This window comes from Dermacentor variabilis, chromosome 3, assembly GCF_050947875.1.
Source record: "Dermacentor variabilis isolate Ectoservices chromosome 3, ASM5094787v1, whole genome shotgun sequence".
NCBI lineage: Eukaryota > Metazoa > Arthropoda > Arachnida > Ixodida > Ixodidae > Dermacentor > Dermacentor variabilis.
The window spans coordinates 9068420-9091430 of record NC_134570.1 but is presented as its reverse complement, the minus strand read 5'-3'; the positions used below and the strand labels follow the sequence as shown (position 1 = coordinate 9091430).

Genomic DNA, 23011 nt, shown 5'->3' with positions numbered 1-23011 from the left:
AAAGCCGGGAAAGAAACTTCAACTTGAGAAGCTCAGGCCTATATCGTTAACGTCGTGTGCTGGCAAGCTCATGGAGCACGTCATCCTCACACGTCCGACTAATTACATGGACGATAATGGCCTTTTCCCGCACACCATGATCGGGTTTAGGCCAAAACTGTCTACACAAGATATTATGTTGCAAATCAAATACCAAGTAATAGACGCGGGACCTCAAACACTAGATACCAAAGCTATCCTCGGTCTTGATCTTTCAAAGGCCTTTGATAATATCACCCACAGGGCTATTCTAGAAAACTTACAAGGCCTACGAGTGGGACTACGAACCCATGCGTATGTTAAGGACTTACTCTCTGACCGTATTGCACAAATCACAATCGGTGAAGTGAAATGCAAAGAATAAAACTCGGAAGCCGGGGCACACCACAAGGATTAGTCTTATCTCCCTTTCTTTTCAATGTAGCTATGATTAGCCTGCCAGCAGAACTAGAATATATAGAAGGATTACAGCATAGCCTGTACGGCGATGATATCACCCTTTGGGTAACAGCTGGAAGTGATGGGCAGATTGAGGAAATTCTCCAAACAGCCATACATACGGTTGAGAAATATGTCGTGGATAAAGGATTGAGATGCTCGCCGCAAAAATCGGACGTACTTCTATACCGGCCGACACGCAGGGGCCGTAAGAGTTCTTCAGATAAACCAAACAGCACGCTTTTTGTAAATGGCAACCAAATACCTATTTTCAACAGCATTAGAGTCCTCGGACTCCACGTATCAGCGAACGGTCACAACGGGGAAACAATCAGAATACTAGGAAACAGTGCACAACAAACAATGAGACTAATTAATGGAATAGCTAATCGCCATTATGGGATGAAAGAAAACAATCTGGTACGACTAGTTCAGGCTTTTGTCATCAGCCGCACAGTATATGTAACCCCTTACCTATATCTCCAAGTAGCAGAAAAGACAAAAATCGAAGGCATCATTAGACGGTCATTCAAACAAGCCATAGGTTTGCCGATAAACACATCGAATGACAGGCTCCTAGCCTTAGGTGTCCACAACACGCTCGAAGAACTCATAGAAGCCCATACGATAGCGCAATACGAAAGACCCACACAAACACCTACTCGTAGACACATACTTAACAAGCTTAGAGTAACATACGCATCACAGTTTGGCACTAAAGTAGACATTGCGCAAGACATAAGGAAGCAGTTATTATCCCACCGCTACCCAAAAACATGCATCCCGAACACCACAGAGAACGGCGGGAGGAAAGGGGAAGGGCTATACAGAGGAGATTCCAACGCTTTCAGGACGTGGTGTACGTCTACGCGGCAGAGTACACGACTAATCAGAATATGTCTATCGTTGCAGTGAATTCGGAAGGTGAGCTTAAGGTCAGCGGATCTATTAAAACCAACAGAGCAGAGGTGGCTGAGGAATCGGCCATTGCTCTCTCAATGGCTTCCACATTGGCCACGATAATAGTGAGTGGTTCTAAAACCGCCATTTTAAATTACGCAAAGGGGCGCATTTCGCCGGAGTCGCAACGTATCCTGGCAAACTTCCGCGGTCAACGGGTTGTCCATATCATCTGGGCCCCTGCGCACTCCTCCCTCCCCGGCAATGAGGTGGCCGACACCGTGGCTTGAGGACTCACAAGCCGAGGCGCCGCGGCTGGGGCTGACAGGGGACCGGATGGTTGGCTACAGGGAGATAACTAACCGTTACAGATTGGGGAGGGTGCATTTTCCTCTCGCACACCCATCACTTAATAAGCAGCAGGCGGTGGCATGGCATACTGCTTGTTGGAGAAGTATGGGAGAGGCCTTTGCCCTGCAGTGGGCGTAACCAGGCTGATGATGATGATGATGGTGGCATGGCGCCTCCTTCAAACAAATACATATCCAAATCCGGTGACTTATAATCATTATTACCCGGACCAATATTCGGCCAATTGTAAATTTTCTCAAGAAAGGGCGACCTGGATCACATTATCTGGGCCTGCCCTCGGGCGCCCCGACAGGGCCAAAAAATTAAGGATCGGAAGCAGTGGGAGACCGTGTTGCTCAGCTCGGCCCCCGAAGACCAACTTTTGGCCGTCCAACAGGCCGAGGAGGCCGCATGAGCTCAAGGATTTCTGGCCGCCATCTAGGCGGGGTTGGCCCCCCCAAAATCTGCCGGCTATATAAATAAAAGTTATTTCTCTCTCTCTCCAGTCACTTCTATAGGTTGAAGTAAAATCGATGCCTTATGAGCTCGAAACCTCCCGAGGTTGCCCACCATTGGTAAGAACTTTACGGTCGCGCTGCAAAGCTTGTGTACACAGAAACGCGAACCCGAGATGAACGAGGACTATGCGCACTAACAACTGTTTATTCATTCACTAAGGCTCGTCATACTTACAAACATTTAACAGAAGGTAAAAGATCACGTGTACATAGATGCAGCCAAAAATGGGGTTTTACAGTAATAAGCATGAAGCCACATATGAACGCATGTACAACACATGAAACACGTGCCTGAAAGTCATGGCTCAAGCTATCAACCTGTGCGAAACATTTAAGAATGTTGCAGTGTGTAGATACTACTGAAGGTGCGCTGACATACGTGCACCCAAACCGCTCAGTCATTAAAAACGCTTTACTTGCCTGTTTCTTTCATCCATTCCAACATGTATATGTGTGTATATATATATATATATATATATATATATATATATATATATATATATATATAGATATATATATATATATATATATATATATATATATATTTATGTATGTATATATATATATATAATGTAATTTCTTTGTCGTGTGAAGCGTTTGGCTTCACTGACATCTTGCACGTGCGCAGCTATATTGCTCGATATCGGTATCTTACGTAATGCATTCTCATGCTGTCAAATTTCTTCGCCTAGGTATTGACTGCTTGGCCTCCGTATGTTAAGTTGCATATTTGTTCCCGTGATATTGTACGCTCTGTTGAATGTATGTATGTATAACGAGCGCAAGCGCATGAATGAACAGTTGTTAGTGCACAAGATCTGTGTTCGTTTCTTGTTTTCGTGTAAGTGTTGCCGCGTGTGTCCGCTTTGCAGCGCAACCACACAGTCATCCCATACCAACTAGTCCCCGTTGAAACACTTCTGGACGTTATTTGGTAGCAAGTGCATCAAGCGATGTACCCTGCAAGATATTTTAGAGTGAAATGCTGTGACGACGTACGAATATACAAAATTTCGAATATTTTCACGTGGTAGTGACGATCAAGAACACAGTAGCAATATTGTGAAAGACGAACCTAACTTTTATTGGGCGAACCTGTGCCCACAAATCAAGCTACACTTAAAGAACGGCGACAGTGGCAAACACAGTCGGCGATCGTCGAAATCTGATCAGCGGCTCAAGCGCGTCAGCTTTTATACATGAGCCATCCAACGTTCCAGAGTAGTCGTTGGTGCCCGCGTGTCTTCCAGAAAGTATTACGCCATTCGCGTCGCCCATACATGCAATCACATTACACAAGGTTCGGCGGCAACAGACAGCGGATAGAACTATCAATAACATTAGAGAAACTTCCGATACATGCAGGCGTGTCCTGCGCTGAGCGATAACATTTGTTAGACGGTGAAATGCACTCACCCGTAAAACATAAACAAGTTCACTTGTGAATGCCCCCCTCTCAGAAGGCATCGTCCCGATGCTATAAACAGAAGAGTGAAACACAAAAGGACACTACTTATACAAAAGTAATAAAATAACAAAGAAACAAACTCCAAGGTAAAATAGTCCAAAAGCCCACAGCCAACGGCTTAAGTCGCACAACATGGACTACTTCAGGTCGTTGAGCGGCACCGCTTTGATAGCGAAATGCCGTCTGGCACGACCTCATAGTCGAGTGCGCCAATGCGTCAGATGATCTTGTAGGATCCAAAATAGCGGCGTAAAAGCTTTTCGCTCAGTCCGCGTCGGCGTATAGGGGTCCAAATTCAAACACGGTCGCCACGCTGGTACTCGATGTAACGTCGTCGAGGGTTGTAGTGTCGGCTGTCGGTCTTCTGCTGGTTCTTGATCCGCAGGCGGCCGAGCTGTCGGGCTTCTTCGGCGCGCTGGAGATAGGTGGCGACGTCAAGATGCTCTTCGTCGCAGATGTGCGGCAGCATGGCGTCGAGAGAAGTCGTCGGATTCGTGCCGTAGACCAGCTTGAACAGCGTGATCGCTGTTGTTTCTTGCACCACCGTGTTCTAAGCAAAGGTTACGTACGGCAGGACCGCGTCCCACGACTTGTGGTCGACGTCGACGTACATTGCTAGCATGTCGACGAGGGTCTTATTCAGCCGCTCCGTAAGACCGTTCGTCTGTGGGTGGTAGGCAGTTGTACTCCTGTGCCTTGTCTGACTGTATTGCAGAATGGCCTGGGTGAGCTCTGCTGTAAAAGCCGTTCCTCTGTCGGTGATGAGGACTTCTGGGGCGCCATGCCGCAGCAGGATGTTTTCGACAAAGAATTTCGCTACTTCGGTGGCGCTACCTTTCGGCAGTGCTTTAGTTTCAGCGAAGCGGGTGAGGTAGCCCGTCGCCACGACGATCCACTTATTTCCGGTTGCTGACGTCGGAAAGGGTCCCAACAAGTCCATCCCGATCTGCTGAAAAGGTCGGCAACGAGGCTCGATCGGCTGTAGTAATCCCGCTGGCCTTGTCGGTGGAGCCTTGCGTCGCTGACATTCTAGGCATGTTTTCACGTAACGGGCGACATCGGCGGTCAGGCGTGCACTGCCAGTAATACATTTCCTTCCTCGATAGCGTATCCTCGATAGCGGCCGGGAGAATCCGAGGTGCCGAGCGGTCGGATCGTCATTTAGGGCGTGCAGTAATTCTGGACGCAGCGCTGACGGAACAAGCAGAAGGTGGTTGGCGCGGACTGGTGAGAAGTTCTTCGCGACTAGGTTGTTTTGAAGCGTGAACGAAGACAGTCCGCGCCTAAATAACCCAGGGACAACGTCGATATTTCCTTCTAAATGCCCGACGAGGCGTTTTAGCTCTGCGTCTGTTTGTCGCTGTTCAACAAGTCTTCCGCGCTTATTATTCCAACGAAGGCGTCGTCATCCTCGTCGTCTTGCGGAGGCGGGTCAATGGGAGCGCGTGATAGGCAGTCGGCATCAGACTGTTTTCGTCCGGACTTGTAGATTACAGTGATGTCATGTTCTTGAAGTCTGAGGCTCCACAGCACCAGCCGTCCTGAAGGGTCCCTTAAAGTAGCCAGCCAACACAGCGGGTGATGTTCGCTGACGACTTTGAATGGCGTGCCATATAAGAATGACCAGAATTTTGCTGTAGCCCAAATGTTGGTGAGGCATTCCTTTTCAGTCGTAGAATAATTGCTTGCCGCCTTTGACAGCGACCGGCTAGCGTAAGCTATCACGTGTTCAAGTACGTCTTTCCTCTGGACTAGGACGGCACCAAGACCTAGGGTACTGGGGTCAGTGTGGATTTCGGCATCGGTGTCCTCGTTGAAGTGCGCAAGCACTGGAGGCGACTGCATGAGTCTTTTTAGTTCTTGAAATGCATCGGCCTGCGGCGTTTCCCACTTGAACTCGACATCACATGGTTAGATGTGCTAGCGATGCGTGAAAAGTCCTTGACAAAGCGCCTGTAGTATAGGCACACACGTCAAGGAATCTACGCACTGCCTTCTTGTCGATGGGCTGCGGGAACTTTGCGATGGTAGATGTCTTCTGCGGGTCAGGGCGCGGGCTCCAGGTTTGCTCATGACGTGGCCTAGGAACAGAAACTCATCGTAAGCGAAGGGGCACTTTTCCGGCTTCAGAGTGAGCCCTGATGACTTGATGGCCTCTAGTACTGTCGCAAGCTGCCTAGGGCGATGGTCGAAATTTCCGGCGACGACGACGACGTCATCCAAGTAAACAAGACACGTCTGCCACTTATATCCTGCTAAACCGTGTCCATCACGCGCTGGAACGTTGCAGGCGCCGTGCACAGTCCAAATGGCATAACCTTGAACTCATGAGGCCGTCTGGCATGATGAAGGCGGTCTTTTCGCGATCTCTTTCGTCGACTTCTATTTGCCAGTAGCCAGACTTGAGGGCCATCTACGAGAAGTATTTAGCGTTACAGAGCCGATCGAATGCATCGTCTATCGGTGGGAGGGGGCATACGTACTTCGTGATCTTGTTCAGTTGACGATAATCGACGCAGAAACGTAGGGTTCCGTCCTTTAGGATCCGCTCTTTATGCCCTGCGCGGTCATTGTTCAGTCGCCTCCTCCGATTCGGCGTCAGGAGACCGAGGACCTCAGGTCCCACCGATTCAGAGATTTGTTGCCCTTCCCATCCGACGGGAGTTTGGACAAAACACCCGCACATCACTGGGAACAGACAGGGTAACTGGGATGGGTCGCTGACTCCGTCTCCGGCGTGGTCGTGCCAATTTCTGCAGCTGACAGGTTGGAAGAATAGTAGCCTTGCACGGACCTCATATCCGGCATGGACGTTCAACATCCCATTAGATGAGGCCGTCGGCTCGTTTCCCATAATTGTTTAATCCGTGACCGGAGTTTTGTCGCGGAGTGAACGGCCGACCATAATGGCCTTGATGGGCTCTTCGTGACGGTAAGGAGAGACGACGCTGCTATCTTCAAGCGAGGTGCCTTAAAGTGAACGGTGAGGCGTGACAGCGGCATGTCGCCGGGGTGGCATCCCCCGCTCAGAATGGCCGCAGGGCACCACACGCGAGCCGCCTTGAAGTGAACGATGAGGTGTGACAACTGCGTGTCGCCGGGGTGGCTTCCCCCTCTCTGAATGGCCGCCGGACCCAACAGTGCAAAGTTACAGCAAAGAAAGCAACTTGTTTTTTACTGTGATACGCTTCCCACACTTCTAAAACAAAATATTTAAAAAAATTGTTACTTGGTCAATGGCGCGAAGGACAACTCTGTATCTTTAACTGATAGTAACGGTGTTGCTTTCCGGGTTTCGAGTGCTGCGATGTGCTTAATGAAGTATTTTCTAAATCCCTTTCCCAGTTACGTTTTCTTCATCTCCCTAACTTTGATAGCTCACAGTTTCCACCCATGGATCCTGTGCACATTGATTAGGTTGGTGTAAAATGTATCATCTGGTTTTAATCTTTTTTCTTCATCGGGAATTGATGACGTTAACACGAAGTTTTTAAAGAACACCGAGGTTTATTCATCTACTGTCCTTTCAAAATTGTTTTCTCAGTTCTTCCAATCTGGTTGCATACCAAGCGATTGGAAGGTGGGCAACGTGACACCATTGCTTAAATCAGGCAACAAACAGTGACCGCTTAACTATAGGCCGATCTCAATAACTAGCGTCTCTTGTATAATTCTTGAACATATAATCTATTCGCAATTAATTACTTTTCTGGAGGCTGATTCATTCTTTTCTTCATCCCAGCAGTTTTTGTAAGGCATATTCATGCGAAACGCAACTAATTTCTTTTACACGTGACCTTTTTGCTGCATTAGATATAGATCATTAATAGATTGCATATTCTTAGATTTGTCTAAGGCATTTGATCTCGTGTCTCACCAACTTCTATGTACGAAACTACGCAAACTAAACATCGATCACCAAATACTTACATGTGCCGAAAATTCTCTTTCGTACAGGACCCAATTTGTAACCGCCAATGACTGCAATTCATCCCTTTCCCCAGTTAACTCGGGTATGCCGCAGAGATCTCTACTCGGCCCGTTGTTTTTTTCTCATTTACATAAATTACTTGCATAATTTTATTACCTCCTCCATTAAACTGTTTGCCGGTGAGTGCGTGATCTACCGGGTAATTTCTAATTGTTCTGACACTACGATGCTTTAATCTGACATTCACTATATTTCGGCTTGGCGTGCTTCATGGAACATGTACCTGATACTCACAAATGCAAAGTAATGTGAATTTCACTTAACGCAAATTGTGATAACGTTTACAACTATCATCTCGAAGGTTTCGTGCTAGAAAAAGTGACGTCGTATAAATATATAGGAGTTAACAGAGACGCTAACCTATCTTGGGAGAAGAACATCGAGTAACAACGCTAGAGAGATGCTTGGCTATTTACGCAGGAACATTTACATGGAACCTTCATCGCTAAAACGTTTGCTGTACAAGACCCTTGTCCGCTCAAAACTCGAGTGCGCATCTTTGGTATGGGATCCAGGCGTTGATCATCTTTCAAACACATTAGAATCGGTCCAGAATCGCAGCGCATGCTTTATGCTATCATACTACCATCGTACTTCCAGCGTATCACCCATGAAACTATCGCTTAATTTGCCTCTTCTCTCTTTTTGCAGGAAATTGTTTCTCCTCGGTTTGTTCCACAAAATTTACCATAACAATACGAATCCTAAACGCGAGCTCTTTTCGGCACTTTCATACCTATCTTCACGTACTGATCACGCGCACAAAGTAAATGTCCCTTTCGATCGCACCAATTCATTCTATTATTCGTTTCTTGCGAATACGTCTAAAGAACGGAACAGCCTGCCGTCGTCCATTGCAAATCTTGCCAATAGTGCTGCTTTCGAACCGCTGTCGGCATTTCTTTGTATCTGATTAACCATGTTTTTTTTTTTGATGTTGTATAATATTGTAACATTTTTGTGTGCACGGCGTCTTTTAGTTTCCATGGCTAATTTCGTGCTTTTGCTGTCCTCGTAATTGTCCATTTTTTCATGTATTTTATCAGACTTTTTTTTGTTCCGTGATATGTTGGCAAACAACCACTCCTTCTGTAACGGCCTACGGGCTTTGAATGTATTTAAAAAATAAAAAATAAAAAAATAAATATGCCCGAACGCGTCATGGTGGCGGCACTGTGCCGACAACGAAGCGCGGCGGAGTCGATAGTAAATGCGCACTGTAAACCTTTATAAGCGCCAAGACAATAATTCCACCGTCGATAAACACATAATCCGCGGTTATGTCTCCCGAAGACACAAAGGATTCATTGGAGGTGATCACTAGAGGGTTGGAACGTCGCTTTTTCTCCAGACTACTACTTCCTCTGTTGATTTCACCACTGATGAAGATTTCTAGAAAATCTCCTGGTCCGAATTATCAGATGTTGTACTATGCCTTCCATCAGCGGCTCCGGGCTCCGATGAAATTACTTCGGCCATATTGAAAATGTTATGTAAAGAGTCACAAGAGTATTTACTAGACGTCATCATTTATTTCACCCGAAGGGCATGGATTCCATTGGAGTGGAAAAGTGTCAAGTTTGTGCTTTTGCTTAAAGATCCGGGTTACGGTTCTGTGCCACGGTATTAGGCCTATAGCGTTAACTTCAAATTTCGTAAAATTGATCGAGACAGTTATAAAAATACGTGTGATACATTTCCCTAATGAGCGATCAATCCTGAGTCCGAAACAAATTGGTTTCAGATCAGAGTGTTCAATATGGCAGACTCATAGTGACCTCAAAGCTGTACGCGGCATTAATCGCTGTATAGGCATCTCAAAAGTATATGATAGTGTCGAGCATGTGACCAGGTTGAACCTCAAATAGCAAGGTGCACTACCCTTTGCTTTGTCATACAGATTTTACATTGTCATTTCTTTCTTGGCATTTTTATTAATCCCCATGGTCTTTGTTCCCATCCTTTGCATCCCATTTGGCGTCTCTGTTTCTCTCATTTTTTTCTGACTCCTGGTTGCCTATCTACACTTTCAATTACCCTGCACTTGGTCGCCAACGTTCTTGACGTCTTTCTCCATTCCGTGTCCACGCTTTTGGGGTAGAGATATCTGCGCATTTACCCGGCCATTTCACTTATTATTTATTTTTCTTATTCAGAAATTCTTCAGTTTTCTTACAAACAAAAAGGGTCAGGACTAAAAGTGCTAACATGCGCCTGAATGAGGCCCTGACTCCCGTACGATCCGTCCACCTGCGAAGCAGGCAACAGGAGAGCGCACGAGGAAGGAGAAACGGCCGCGGGGGGGGGGGGGGGGGGAGGGAATCGGACAACAAGGAATTCACGAGGCAAAATTAATAAAGAGAATGATGTACTGTGATCTAGGAAAGCAAAGCACAACGATGTAGAAATGGCACCAGGCATTTGCGCCGTCATGCAATAAAAGCCGCATGTCCACATACCTACACCAGGCATATATAACGCCCTGTCGCGGGCCAGTCTCGCTGCAGCCGACCTTCATCCATCGCATGCTTGAGAGCAGCACAACAACAGCGCGCAATCGGCCCATCACATGGTATTGTTTCATATTTCGCGGTCTTTCTTTGGGACACGGAAGGAAGGACCACGTGAGATATATCGTGTTGTAAACAATTTATTGATAGGTTTCTCAAGGTGCTCTACAACTTTGCGTATCACGCTTGGGGTTTGCAGCCAATACTTAAAAAGTTGATTAATTAAACGTAAGTAATCCGTTGGTTAGGGGAAAATAAAAAAAATAGCCTCGGTAACTCTGGGCCAGTGCCAAGATTATGCATTCGGTTCACTCGCGTCCGGAGTACCTTCCATTTTTAAATCTTTAGCTCAAGTTATGTGACACAACCTATATATATGCGCGTGTGTGTGTGTGTGTGTGTGTGTGTGTGTGTGTGTGTGTGTGTGTGTGTGTGTGTGTACACACACACTATAGAGAAAGAGAAAGTAGAGACAGAGCACTCGAACGATATGAGCATATAAGCCAAACAGAATGTTTAGATTATCTGAATTGAAATCTCGCAGCCGTGAAAGAGCGACATTCGCGGATAAGAAAAGGAACAGAAAAAGACCGTCGGTGATCGTCACGCGTCTGGGACGACGTGCTGGTTGCCCCAGTCGTAGAGGGTCCTGCCGATGGCGTTTACCGTGAGCAGCACCATGCCGACGAGCACCATCTTCAGCACTATGCCGAGCACCAACTGGGCACAACAAAGCAGGGGCACGTGTGTTACAAGGACATTCACGTGACTCGAATGACAAAGTGCCGGTGCCTGCTGCTATGCCTTGCCATGCATGACGGCTTTCATTTCGACGCACGGAAGGAAATTGGGAGCGCGGATCCCTCTCGGCTCTTTTACCGCTGCGAGGAGGTGTGCTCGCGCCGCCTCGCCACGATGACCTACTTTGCCCGAAGGGCCCTGTTATCGCGCATTCAGCAAGGAAAGCCCGATCGACCGCTGCGAGCTTTGCTGCTGCTGTGCATGCGCCGTGCACCGGCGAGATCGATAGTGTACGTGGATAGTAAATTATGAAGCAGCGCACGGTGAACAACAACGCCCCGTCCTTCTTTTACTGTGCCTTTTGCTGCGCGTTGCAGCTATCATGGGCGAGACTCACCGTGGTGGCGTAGTGGTTTTGGCGTTGCGCGGCTAAGCCCGAGGTTGCGGGGTCGGATCCCGGCCCCGGCGGCTGCATTTCGATGAGGGCGAAATTCAAAAGAACACTCGCGTACCGTGCATTGAGTGCGCGTTAAAGAACCCCAGGTAAATTAGCCCACTATACGGCGTGCCTCATAATCATATCGGGATTTTGGCACGTGAAGCCCCAGAATTTAATTTTATCATAGGTGAAATCGGTAGCACTGCAAGGCACCCTGGGAAGCTGCTCTCGTGCGCTAATCACGAGCTGGTAGCAATGCCCGCAGCGCCACGGGATGCAGTGACACCCCAAGTTAAACACCGCGCTCATCGAACCTCTCTTCAAAAAGGTTCCCCTCCGTTTACAGGGACCGCCAGGCGGCCAGAACGCGCCATCAATATTGGTAGAAAATGTACGAACATAATTTAGAGCGGTAAATTCGAACTTGCAGTTCGTGCTTTCAATAGGAATTATAATTTTTAATCGGCACACGAAGTCGCGGGAAACGATGCATCTGGACGCTCTGCGGTGAAACATAATTGGTACTAGCGTTGCAGGCCCGCTGCCTGACATGCAGATTACTCTGTCTATAAGTCGGCAGTGCGGCAAACGCATTGTTTCGAAATTCGTTCTCTATATTTCATAGGCCAACACACTTTGCTCTATGCGTATTACGGATCTAAGGAAAGTTGACGCTTACAGGCGCTTCCTTGGAGGCAGCGAGGGGAACGGCACAACCACGGCGTCGCCCCCCCCCCGACTGTACGGCGACGCACATTGCACAATCTCGCGCGCTGTTTTGTATGTATCTAAGGTTTGATGCGAGACAAAATGCTTCGCTCCAGCTTTCTCAGGCTTCCGAAATGAAAAGCTCGCGCGGGCAACGGCATCCCGTGTAAAAGCGTCGTTTGGCATGGCTTGGCTAAAACGTGTCACTACTTGTGTTGGAAAGGAAACCATAATGGCACGTAGTTATTATTGCAGACATAATTGAACCGTACAGAAAGCATAACCCTAAGCTTGGTGAACAGAATGATAACTCTTCACGGCAATAGGGGCGCAATTGCTTCTCACTAACGCCGGTGTATACAACCGCTATCGCGCTCACGTATATTACACCTTTTTCAGCACGTGTACGACTGCATAAGTACGACCACGACCACAGATAGAAGCATTCTGAAAAAATATGTTCCACAGCGCCATCTGCCTTACCATTGCAGGATTGATCCTCTGACCGCTAAGCTTTCAGATTGCAATAAAAATAATAAATAAATAAAAATGGACAGCATAAACAATTGGTTGTCGGTCGCTTTATGGGGCGTATGAACGCACGGGAATACGTAGCAATGCATTTGCGGATGTTCTACCGGAAAATTTCGGAACCCTCTCCCCCCCCCCCCCCCCCCCGCTGAGAAGAAAGAATATTACTAGCCAGCAAACGCGCTCGAAGAAAACAAAAATTTGAAGGCAACTCATATTGTTACGAAGAGCTGTGAAGAAATGGTTTTATTTACAGGGAATGGACGATGATCGTAGGGTGATCGCGCAGTCCGGCCTCTCAAACTCCTCGTTCTCTTCGTCCTCTCTACTTTCCTCTTCTACATGCATTTCGTATCCGTTACATTTCGCCGCAATGAGACCAAACCCGTGGGGCGAGTCAGGATGGACAAGCAGGGTAGAAAGGCTTCAGGCGAGCAATATGAGTCAGCTGAGTTCTGCTTGATCGCCGACCATTGCACAGCAGGCGAGCTATGACGTAAGTGAGTTCGCTCAGGCGGTCCACAACTACAAATGGACCTGAATATTGTGACAAGAGCTTTTGGCACAATCCACGCTTGCATTGCGGTGTCCAAAGAAGGACCAAGTCACCTTTTTAGTACGACACTTGTACATGACGGGCTTCGCGGTAACCTTGCACACAGGAGATGAAATGGGCTATAGTTCGTGGTTTCGTGTTTCGCCGTGTTGTATGCGTAAGTGATGAAGGACAGCACGTCATCCCAGTTCTTATGAATGGAGTAGACGTACATTGCAAGCATGTTGGTGAGCGCTCTGTCTGTCCTTTAAACTAGGCCATTAGCCTGTGGATGATACGGTGTCAAGTGACGGAACTGTGAAGTGCACAAACGAAGTAACTCTTCAATGGCATCAGCAGTGAACTGGCGACCACTGTCGCTGATGATGACAAGTGGTGGGCCATGACGAAGGACCACGGAACGCAGCAGGAAGACCGCCACGCAAGCAGCGGTGGAAGAGGGTATGGCTGCAGCTTCTGCATACCGTGTAAGATGGTTCACGCAGACAATTATCCAACGGTTCTTGTTGTTAGATAACGGGAATGGACCCGAAAGGTCAATGCCTACTTGTTCAATGTCAATGTCAGTGTTAATGGCCGAAGGTGACCAGAGATACGGCGGTCGGTCGCTTGTGACGTTGGTACGTTTCACAACTAGCGACATAGCGCTTGGTTATTTAGTACATCTTGGGCCAGTAAAAGTGCTCTTGCGTGCAGTGTAGCGTTCGTACGAAACCGAAATGGCCGGATGTGGCATCGTCATGCATGGCGCGTAGAGCGTCGAAGCGGAGACTCTTGGGGACAACAAGCAGAAAATGCACTCCATGCCCGGAGTAATAAGTTTTCTACAGGAACTTATCACGGACAATACAGCGACCGCTGCCATGAGAAGTACGGGCGGCGACAAAAGGCGGATCGAGTGTAAGATCATTTTGATGTTCTCACTGAAAGTTTATCGCGTCAGGGAACGTAGAAGTAACAGCAGCGAGACAGTCGTCAAAATTCTCAGCATTGCATTCGGTAGTCGCAAGAGGAATCTGAGAGAGGCAGTCTGCGTCAGCGTGACGACGGCCACTCTTGTACGACACCACAAAGTCGTATTCCTAGAGGCGCAGCGCCCAACGTGCGAGGAGACCAGAGGGATCACGCAAACCGACCAGCCAGCATAAAGAATGATGATCAGTGATAAACTTGAATGGTATACCGTAAAGGTAACACCGAAACTTCTGTACGGCAAAAACAGCTGTCAGGCAGTCCTGTACCGCAAGCGTATAATTGCGTTCAGATTTGCTCAGGCAACGGCTGGCATATGCGACATGTTCTGCGCCACTGTGACCTTGTACGAGCACCGCTACTATCCCGATTCCACTAGCATCAGTGTGAACTTCAGTTGAGAGAATGATGCGTCACATTCTGGTGTCCATTTGAAGGTCGCATCTTGTCGCAAAATACTTGTCAACGGGTAAACGATGTCGGTAAACCTGGGAAGAAAATGACGAGAATACGAACATAAGCCAATGAATGAGCGAAGTTCTCGTGTTGACTGGTGTTGAATGCGATGGCTTGAACAAGCTCACATCTTCAATCTTACGAGGATCGGGGGGTCTAAGGCCATTCTTGTCGACTAACTGTCCCAGGACCAGTGTTTGACGTTCGCCAAACCGACATTTTTGCGAGTTTAGAACCAGTCCAGCTTTCTCGATGCAGTCGAGAATAAGGCTGAGGCGTTCGTTATGTTCTTCAAACGTGCCGCCGAAGATTACATCATCGAGGTAACACATGCATATCTCCCACTTTGGACCATGTCCACGAATCTTTCGAAGGTGGCAGGAGCATTGCAAAGGCCAAATGGCATAATATTAAATTCGAATAGGCCATCTGGAGTCACGAAAGTGGTCTTTTTCTTGTCAGTATGGTCCATAGGTATTTGACAATACCCCGATCGCAAATCAAGTGTTGAGAAGTAAGAAGCAGAGTGTAAGCAATCAATGACGTCATCGATTTGCGGTAGCGGATAGACATGCTTCTTTGTAACTACGTTTAGACGTCTGTAATCCACGAAGAATCTCCAGGAGCCATCTTTCTTTCGTACCAGGATTACTAGGCCTGCGCATGTACTAGACGACTCTTGAATGACACCTTTGTTCATCATCTCATTGACTTGCTCTGCATTAACTTTGCGCTCGGATGATGACACTCGGTAGGGCTTCTGGCGGATGGGGTGTGCTGAGCCAGTACCTATTCTGTGACGAGCGCGGGACGACGGTAAATGAAGGGGTACATCTCTATGCGTGAAGTCGAATGCAGCCCAATGCCTGGCAAGGACCTGTACCACAGTGCTTGCCGTTCCGATGTACAGAGTCTTGCTGATCATGCCAAGCATTAGCTCTTGAGAATGGCGATTAACGCAAGGAGAGCACGCTGTAGAGACGTCCGTAGCTAGGTCCGCTATTCAGCTACATGCGGCTTCAACGAAGAGAGCGATTTTCATACCGCGAGGAAGGACAACCGGCGTGGCGGAACAGTTCAGCGCTCACACTGTGGCGACTCATTTAGTCATGCACACGATAGAGCAGGGCAGAAGTATAGTTCTTAAGCACAGTTTATGCGGAGAGGCCTAACTACAAGGTCAACACAATCAGCGTTAGCAGTAGTTGTAGAAACACGAACGGGCATCAGGCACCACGATAGTGCAATCAGTTCATCATGAGCGCTAAGTGTGTCTGTGTCTCTCTCCTCGCCACGCGAGCTTTTTTCGGAATGTGCTGATATAGATAACATGTTCAACGATATTTCGCCACAACCACAGTCCACGGAAGCACCGCATTGTTCAAGAAAATTGATACCAAGAATACATCGTGCGAACAACGAGAAAGAACAAGGAATTCCGGCCGAAAGACTTTCCCAGCCCACACAACACTCACATCACAAAAACCAAGGGGATGAAGCCACTCGCCTCCTACTCCACGAATGGCAATATCGTCGTTCCGAGAAAACATAACTTTGTGGCCTAGACGGTTCTTGAATGCGAGGCTCAACACAGACACAGTCGCCCCAGTATAAACTAACGCCGTGGTCGGTATTCCTTCAATCGACACATTCACTTTGTTTTTGAGTATCACAACAGGCAGGTGTATTTCTTGCAAGGACCGTCCGGCGACCTCACCTCCGCTGGCCGCGGATGCTAGTTTCCCGGCGGCGGTGAGGAAGAACGGCGCCGAGGGGACGGAGAGCGACGGGGACGGTTATTTGGTGGCGTCAAGCTCCGCTCAGATGCTGGCGAATCGCTGCTTCTGGTCTCGTACGAGAAGCGGTCAATTGGAAGCAAATCGGTCGTCCGCAAGCCATATGAAGTACGGGTTCCGAAGGGTGAGAACATGAGAACATCGGTGGTGTCCTTCGTGAATGACGGCCTTGGAGACAATACCGAGCTATATGGCCTGTGGAACCGTAGTTGTAGCATACGGGAGGGTCGCGGTTCACAGCATCTCCCTCGAAACGAATACTAGGCCGCGGCGGGCGGTGAGAAAGTTCGTTGCAATGTGGATAACGTGTCTCTTCTGCTCGCTGAAATGCGTTATATCGCTCATAAGTCACGTCGTGGTAGTAGGGTTGGTGCTGTTCTTGTCGCGGCCTGACAGAAGTCACAGGTCCTCGGGGGTAAAAACGCGGCTGTTCTCGTTGTGGCCGAGCGTCATAAGTAGGGCCTTTGTCGCAGAGACGTGACTGCTGTAGGGGCGCGAGTTCATAATCCTCAATGACCCTCGCAGCAGGATACGGGGAGAAGGATGCCACGTTTGTCTCGAAATCTGGTGGTAGGCGGAAGCTATGGGCGCCTGGATGTGTCACTTGCGTGTGCAGGCTGACCTCTTCCCGAACTATTTGTTGGATTGTTGATGCAAGATCGAGGGGCTCGCTGCTATCTAGGCTCGCAACTGTCGTCACGTTGGCTAGCCTGCCAAGCTTCGGCGTGATGCGCCTCGTCTTCAGTAGCTCGAAAGTGCGACAGTGCCGAATGATGTCGGCGACCGAAGCCAGGATGTCTTTTGCGATAAGGAAACTGTAAACATCTTCTGCAGTTCCTTTTAGGATGTGCCCGACTTCGCCTTCCTCAGACATTCCAGAGTCCACCATCCTACATAGTTTTATTACTGCCTCAATGCAGGTCGTGCAGGTTTCGCATGGCACTTGCGCGCGTTGCAGTAGCGCCTGTTCTGCCCTTTTCTTTTTCGTCGCGGAGTCGCAGAATCGTTCTTCGATTTCCAAAACAAATCTGCCCCATGTTGTGAATGTTTCCTCGTGATTGTCGAACCACACCAACGCATCCGTTAGAAAAAACACGACGTTCGAAAGCTGAGAAGCGCTGTTCCACTTTTTGGCGGCACTCACTCGGTGATAATGTATGAGCAATTCCTCAACGTCTTCGTCCGATCTTCCGGCGAAGGGACGCGCATCTCTCAGTTGTTCAACGGAACTGGTCGGCGCAGCAGTTGGAATGGGCCGTTGTTCGTCTGCGTCGTGGGACATATTCAACTCCGGTGGATTCGGTGGGAGTCCAGCAAGGCGACGGCTCCATCGAAGAACTTGTGGCTCAGCCTCCGTCTTCGGGTATCGATTACCCCGCACCTTCCACCACAACTGTTACCAAGAGTTGTGAAGAAATTGTTTTATTTACAGGAGATGGACGATGGATCGTAGCGTGATGGTAGCGCAGTCCGGCCTCTCAAACTCTTCGTTCTCCTCGTCTACTCTTCTTTCTTTTGTACCTGCCTTTCGTATCCGTTACGTTATATAACCTACCTCGTTCAAAGAAAAAAAATCAAAATCGAGTACGTTCTTGCTTTCCTGCGTCGTCTTTCTTTTTTTCTAGCGCTAGTAAACGTGCTTTCAGTAGCGCGTTCATTCTTCGCTTCGAGAGTCCCTTCATTTGGCGGCTGGCAGCACATTCGTTTTTCAGTCGCATGCACGCGATATTTTGTACTTATTTACAATTATTCGAAATCCTTGGCCGTAAAAAAATCAGTGATCGCGCACAAACTGCGCAGCAACGCGACGGCACGCTTTATTTTCCTGTTTCTTCAAGGTATCCCTACACACACAAAAAAAGACCCGCTACATTTCATCAAAACTAGGAGAGAAAGTGGGCGTGCACGGAGCTCTAATCATCGTGGCCTGGAGGCGGAGCATGGATCTTGCCAACAGATCGTCCGAGATCCCATCGGCCGAGTATAGCGGGATATTGTGTTCCCGCAGTGACAAGCCGACATTTCAGCGTGTACATACGCATCAAGGCCAGCTGGGCAGAGTTTGTACGTACGAGTCGGACGAAGGGCACGCGTCCGATATCGTGCATGACCACCATGGGGATGGAGATGGGCATGATGACATTGCTGGACGCACCCACAACCACCGGGATGGCGTAGTACATCGGGTACATGTTCTTGCTCTCCGCCTGCGAAGCGAAGCATGTGCGCATGCAGCGAGGCCGAAGGTTGCAGGCGGGCGCCATATTCTGTCATTGGCTCGCACGAAGCCAAGCCCCGCCGCAGTGACCACTCGGCGGTACAGAAGGTAGGAAACAATTCTTACAAAATATGGCCCCGGGTGCAGTAGCAAGCCTGCAACCAACGCCTGCAACTTGAATCAAAACGCGCAGTGTGCGTTGTCTTAACTGCATCGGGTCGCTATGAAGGAACTTCCTGCCTCGTTGAGTACCCAGTGCGCGCGTATATCATGCTCCGCTGTCACTGCGAGGGGCGCGTACTGGCATGAGACCAAGCATAAATCAGCATTCGCCACCACATATGCAGCAGTCTCGACTAGGCCGTGGCGGACCATGGGTGCAGAATACTAAAAAAAATCTCGAAATCCGTAAAACCCCCGCCGCTACGCGCGCAAACTTTCCACGAGCTGCTGATGTAACGCGACAGCGGCACGCGCTCGCTTCTGCAAGAGAAAGAAGAAAAAACAAAAAAGGAAGGATAACATGGACGAATTAAAAAAGTGCGAAAGAAAAGAAAGAAATGCAAAAAAAGCAAGCAAGCAAGAGAGCGGACAAACAAACAAACAAAAATAACAGTGAATTCGCTTTCGACTGCAGCAAGTAAAGTGTGAGATGAGGAAGTTGGACGTTGGGCACAGCTATCAGAAAATACGTGACTTCCAGCCAGAAATAGCCAGCAGTTGCTCAGTCGCTGAAATGAACCGCGGTTTATTTTGCGGGACCATGTCAGCGTACTCTCTAAAAAGAAATTCACTGGAAGCCGTACTTTAGCTAACGACAGTCATTTATGAGCATCTTTTATGCGTACGTATATGTTGCCGCTGTTCAACTTGCAGCCGGTTAGGCGATGGCCGCAGAAATATCGTGCAGTTGAAGTGTTGAGTCGAAACCGGAGTAACGCCAAGCGCACTGGTCAGAAATAACACTAATAAGGCAAAAGCGCAGCAAGGACTCGGACACAAGAAGCGTAAGGCAGACGCCACGAGCGCTGAACTAACAATTGAGCTTTTATTTCTGACGAACCGACATATACAGTTATAATAAAAAGAACTGCATCAAAATACAAATAAACATTAACGATCTCATTTCTAGATTATTATCATCCATTATAGCAGGTGGCGAGATTTATTTACTTACATCTGGGCAGAAACTGAACTTCCTTATTCAAAAGCGCTAGTGAAGGGGTGCTGATGCAGGTGCCTTGTAGCTTTAGGATTGGGAGCCTGGCCTCACAGTTCAGTAGCCCAGAAAGCCATTTGAGCGCTTATTCAGTACCTGAAGGCAACAGACTTGGGTGCCTGACTATAGACATTCTGCACCTAACTTAGTGCATGTAAAAGTGCGATATACACTCATGTCTTCTCCCTCTTTCTTTCACTCCCCCTCCTCAAGTGTAGGGTAGCAAACTGGACTCAGTCTGGTTGACCTCCCTGACTTTCCTTCCTCGCTTCTCTCTCTCTTTCTCACCCGCTTCTAAAACTTCGCGCATAGTTTTACGGTTTCTGCTCTCGTTCATTCGTTTTTTCAAACTGCGGCACGTAGCCACAGTTCCAACGGAAGGACACATGCACTGAAAGAGCATGTTCTAAGTTCCACTTCTGCTCCCTGACCTGCTCGTTGAAAGAGCGGCCTCTTCTAGAAGACAGTGGGGTTCGCAGCGCAGCTGACAAATGTCTGACAGTGCATTGTGCCTGTAGTGCAGCCCCAAGCTACACTAGCTCCATTGCTAGAAAAGAGATCCACGCCCGCCAATCTTCGAATCATGGGATAGGCAATGTCATACGGAGTAACCGAGACTTCTTTTTTCCCTTGCTCGAACTTCAGTTTCGCAGTTGTCAGCTTTCTTTGTATGCTTCAGCAGGTTGTCCGCAACAGACGATACGAGACGCTTGGGGTACCCCGCATCTAGGATTATACTGTAATCTAGTAGACTTTACTAGGGTGCATCGATACCACGTTTCTTTGCAAAGGGTAGTGACACGCCCAGTTGCGCCGCCATATTGAGTCGGACCAAGTAAAGGCGCGCCTTGACGGACAGCGAGAATTAAGCTTCTGCGCTCGCTGACAGTGTAAATGTTTGTAATTTTTGTAGTTTGTAAGCTTACGTGTATTGTAATATTTAGATCACCTTAAAAACGGACTTGTAACAATTATAGTAGAGCAATGCTACAGTAACTTTCAAGCCCTGCAGATAACCATAGTCGTTCTTGCGGCGCGTTCGCTTACGCTCACAAATCTGTTTCGAAAACAATGTTGACGCGTATGGTGTATGATTAAGGATTAAGAGGTTGTCGTTCAAAACTATTGACGTAACTTTTGACCGTAACACTATAACTGCGTATTGTCGTGAAAATTAAGCTATATGACAGAACGAGGTGAATAAGTACGCCAGCGTTACCCATAACCGAAGGTACTGTAGTTACCGAGAAAGAAATTGTGTATGTGAAAAGTAAGATTGATAAAAAGCATGTCGCCGAAAAGAGTCTTACGTTAACAGAGACACACTCTACGAGTGTCGTAAAGCAAGCCCGAGGTTGCGGATTTCATCATGACCGCGGTTGCCAAATTTTTATTGAGGCAAAATGCAAGACCGCTCGAGTACATTAGATAGATAAGACAGGAAGTTTATTTACCACATAGATTTCTATAGGCCGTGGGGACGACATGATAATATCCACCTTAGATTTAGGTGCGTGATGAAGAAACCCAGGTGGTTAACACTATTTCGAATCTCCCACTACGCCTAATAATGAGATTGTTTTTGGCATGTAAAACGACAGAATTTATAATTTTTAGTAAGTGAACAGCAAAACCAAGGCACGATGTACGACCTTTAAACGTACACTGATAAATGAACACTGTCGTTGTCGACGTCTAGCCTCAAGCGAAAGGCGGCGGCCATGCGTTCGGCTTGTGAATATTCCATGCTTGTAGTACACAGGGTGTCCTTAACTTCAGCGAAACATTAAAAATATGAAAATGCCACGTAGCTGGCAGAACCAAGGCAATGTTGTTTGCCGTCGCTTGGAGATACTCAGATTATTTTTTTCATTCCGCCTAATTAGATAGTTAGTATTGTCAGGAAGATAACGAACGTGAGCGCAGAGTCAGCAGCATCGGCAGCACCAAGCGCGCGGCAGAGGCTCGAGCTAGGGGACTGTGCTCGGTGCATCCTAGAATCGGTTGTGGTTACGAACCTCAATAAATCTCCTTTATAAGTGGTGGAGCCGTGCGGGGTAACGTTTCCCTCTACCATCCTGGAACTCCGTCCTCGGACGCTACCTTCTGCCATGCGGGACGCCGACCAGCAGAGTAATCCATCACCACCCGTTTCTTGCGCTGGCACCTTTAGCCAGCGGGAGCCTCCCATCTTCAGCGGAACCGACGACAGCGACGTTGAAGAGTGGCTGTCGTCCTAGGAACGGGTGAGCGTTCAGAACAAATTGAATGATTCGGACAAGCTGGATTAGGTATCATTCTACCTCGCGGGCGTGGCCAGTCTCTAGTTCAAAAATTATGACAGGGACATCCGAACGTGGTCGACGTTCAAGACGTCGATTACAGAAACATATCACCGACCCGTCGTCAGGAAACTCCAAGCCCAGCAGCGTTTCCGTACACGCGCACAGGACATGGGTCAGACATTCACGAGCTATATCGAAGACGTTCTCGATTTGTGCAGGCGCGTAAACGCTGGCATGACGGCCAGTCTCTGGTTCAAAAATTATGACAGGGATATCCGAACGTGGTCGAGGTTCAAGACGTCGATTACAGAAACATATCACCGACCCGTCGTCAGGAAACTCCAAGCCGAGCAGCGTTTGCGTACACGCGCACAGGACATGGGTGAGACATTCACGAGCTATATAGAAGACGTTCTCGATTTGTGCAGGCGCATAAACGCTGCCATGATGGCCAGTCTCTGGTTCAAAAATTATGACAGGGATATCCGAACGTGCTCGACGTTCAAGACGTCGATTACAGAAACATATCACCGACCCATCGTCAGGAAACTCCAAGCCGAGCAGCGTTTGCGTACACGCGCACAGGTCATGGGTGAGACATTCACGAGCTATATAGAAGACGTTCTCGATTTGTGCAGGCGCGTAAACGCTGCCATGACGGAAACGGAAAAGATCAAGCACGTCACGAAGGGAATCGACGATGACGCGTTCCAGGTGCTTCTGGTCAAGGACCCGCCCACTGTTGACGACGTTATCAGCTTGTGCCGGTGCTATGGTGAATTACGTAAGCAGCGAGCTCTGACAAGGCGACATCCCACACCAAATGCGGCATCACCCTGCAGCCTGACCACCGGTCCGAACAAGCCTCCCTCATA

General features: G+C 48.3%; 1 protein-coding gene across 1 annotated transcript in view; it reads right to left on the bottom strand.

Annotated features, from left to right (window-relative positions):
* Positions 1-10713: 10713 nt before the first annotated feature.
* The window catches only part of LOC142573904 (Na(+)/citrate cotransporter-like), a 38031-nt gene continuing 25733 nt past the window's right edge, over positions 10714-23011 (bottom strand). Inside the window, exons 3-4 of the mRNA XM_075683113.1 lie at positions 18487-18621; positions 10714-10935 (exon numbers count right to left, since the gene is read on the bottom strand). Of these exons, the coding sequence (XP_075539228.1) occupies positions 10819-10935; positions 18487-18621 (252 nt within the window). The 3' untranslated portion in view covers positions 10714-10818. The remainder of the gene's footprint in view (positions 10936-18486; positions 18622-23011) is intronic.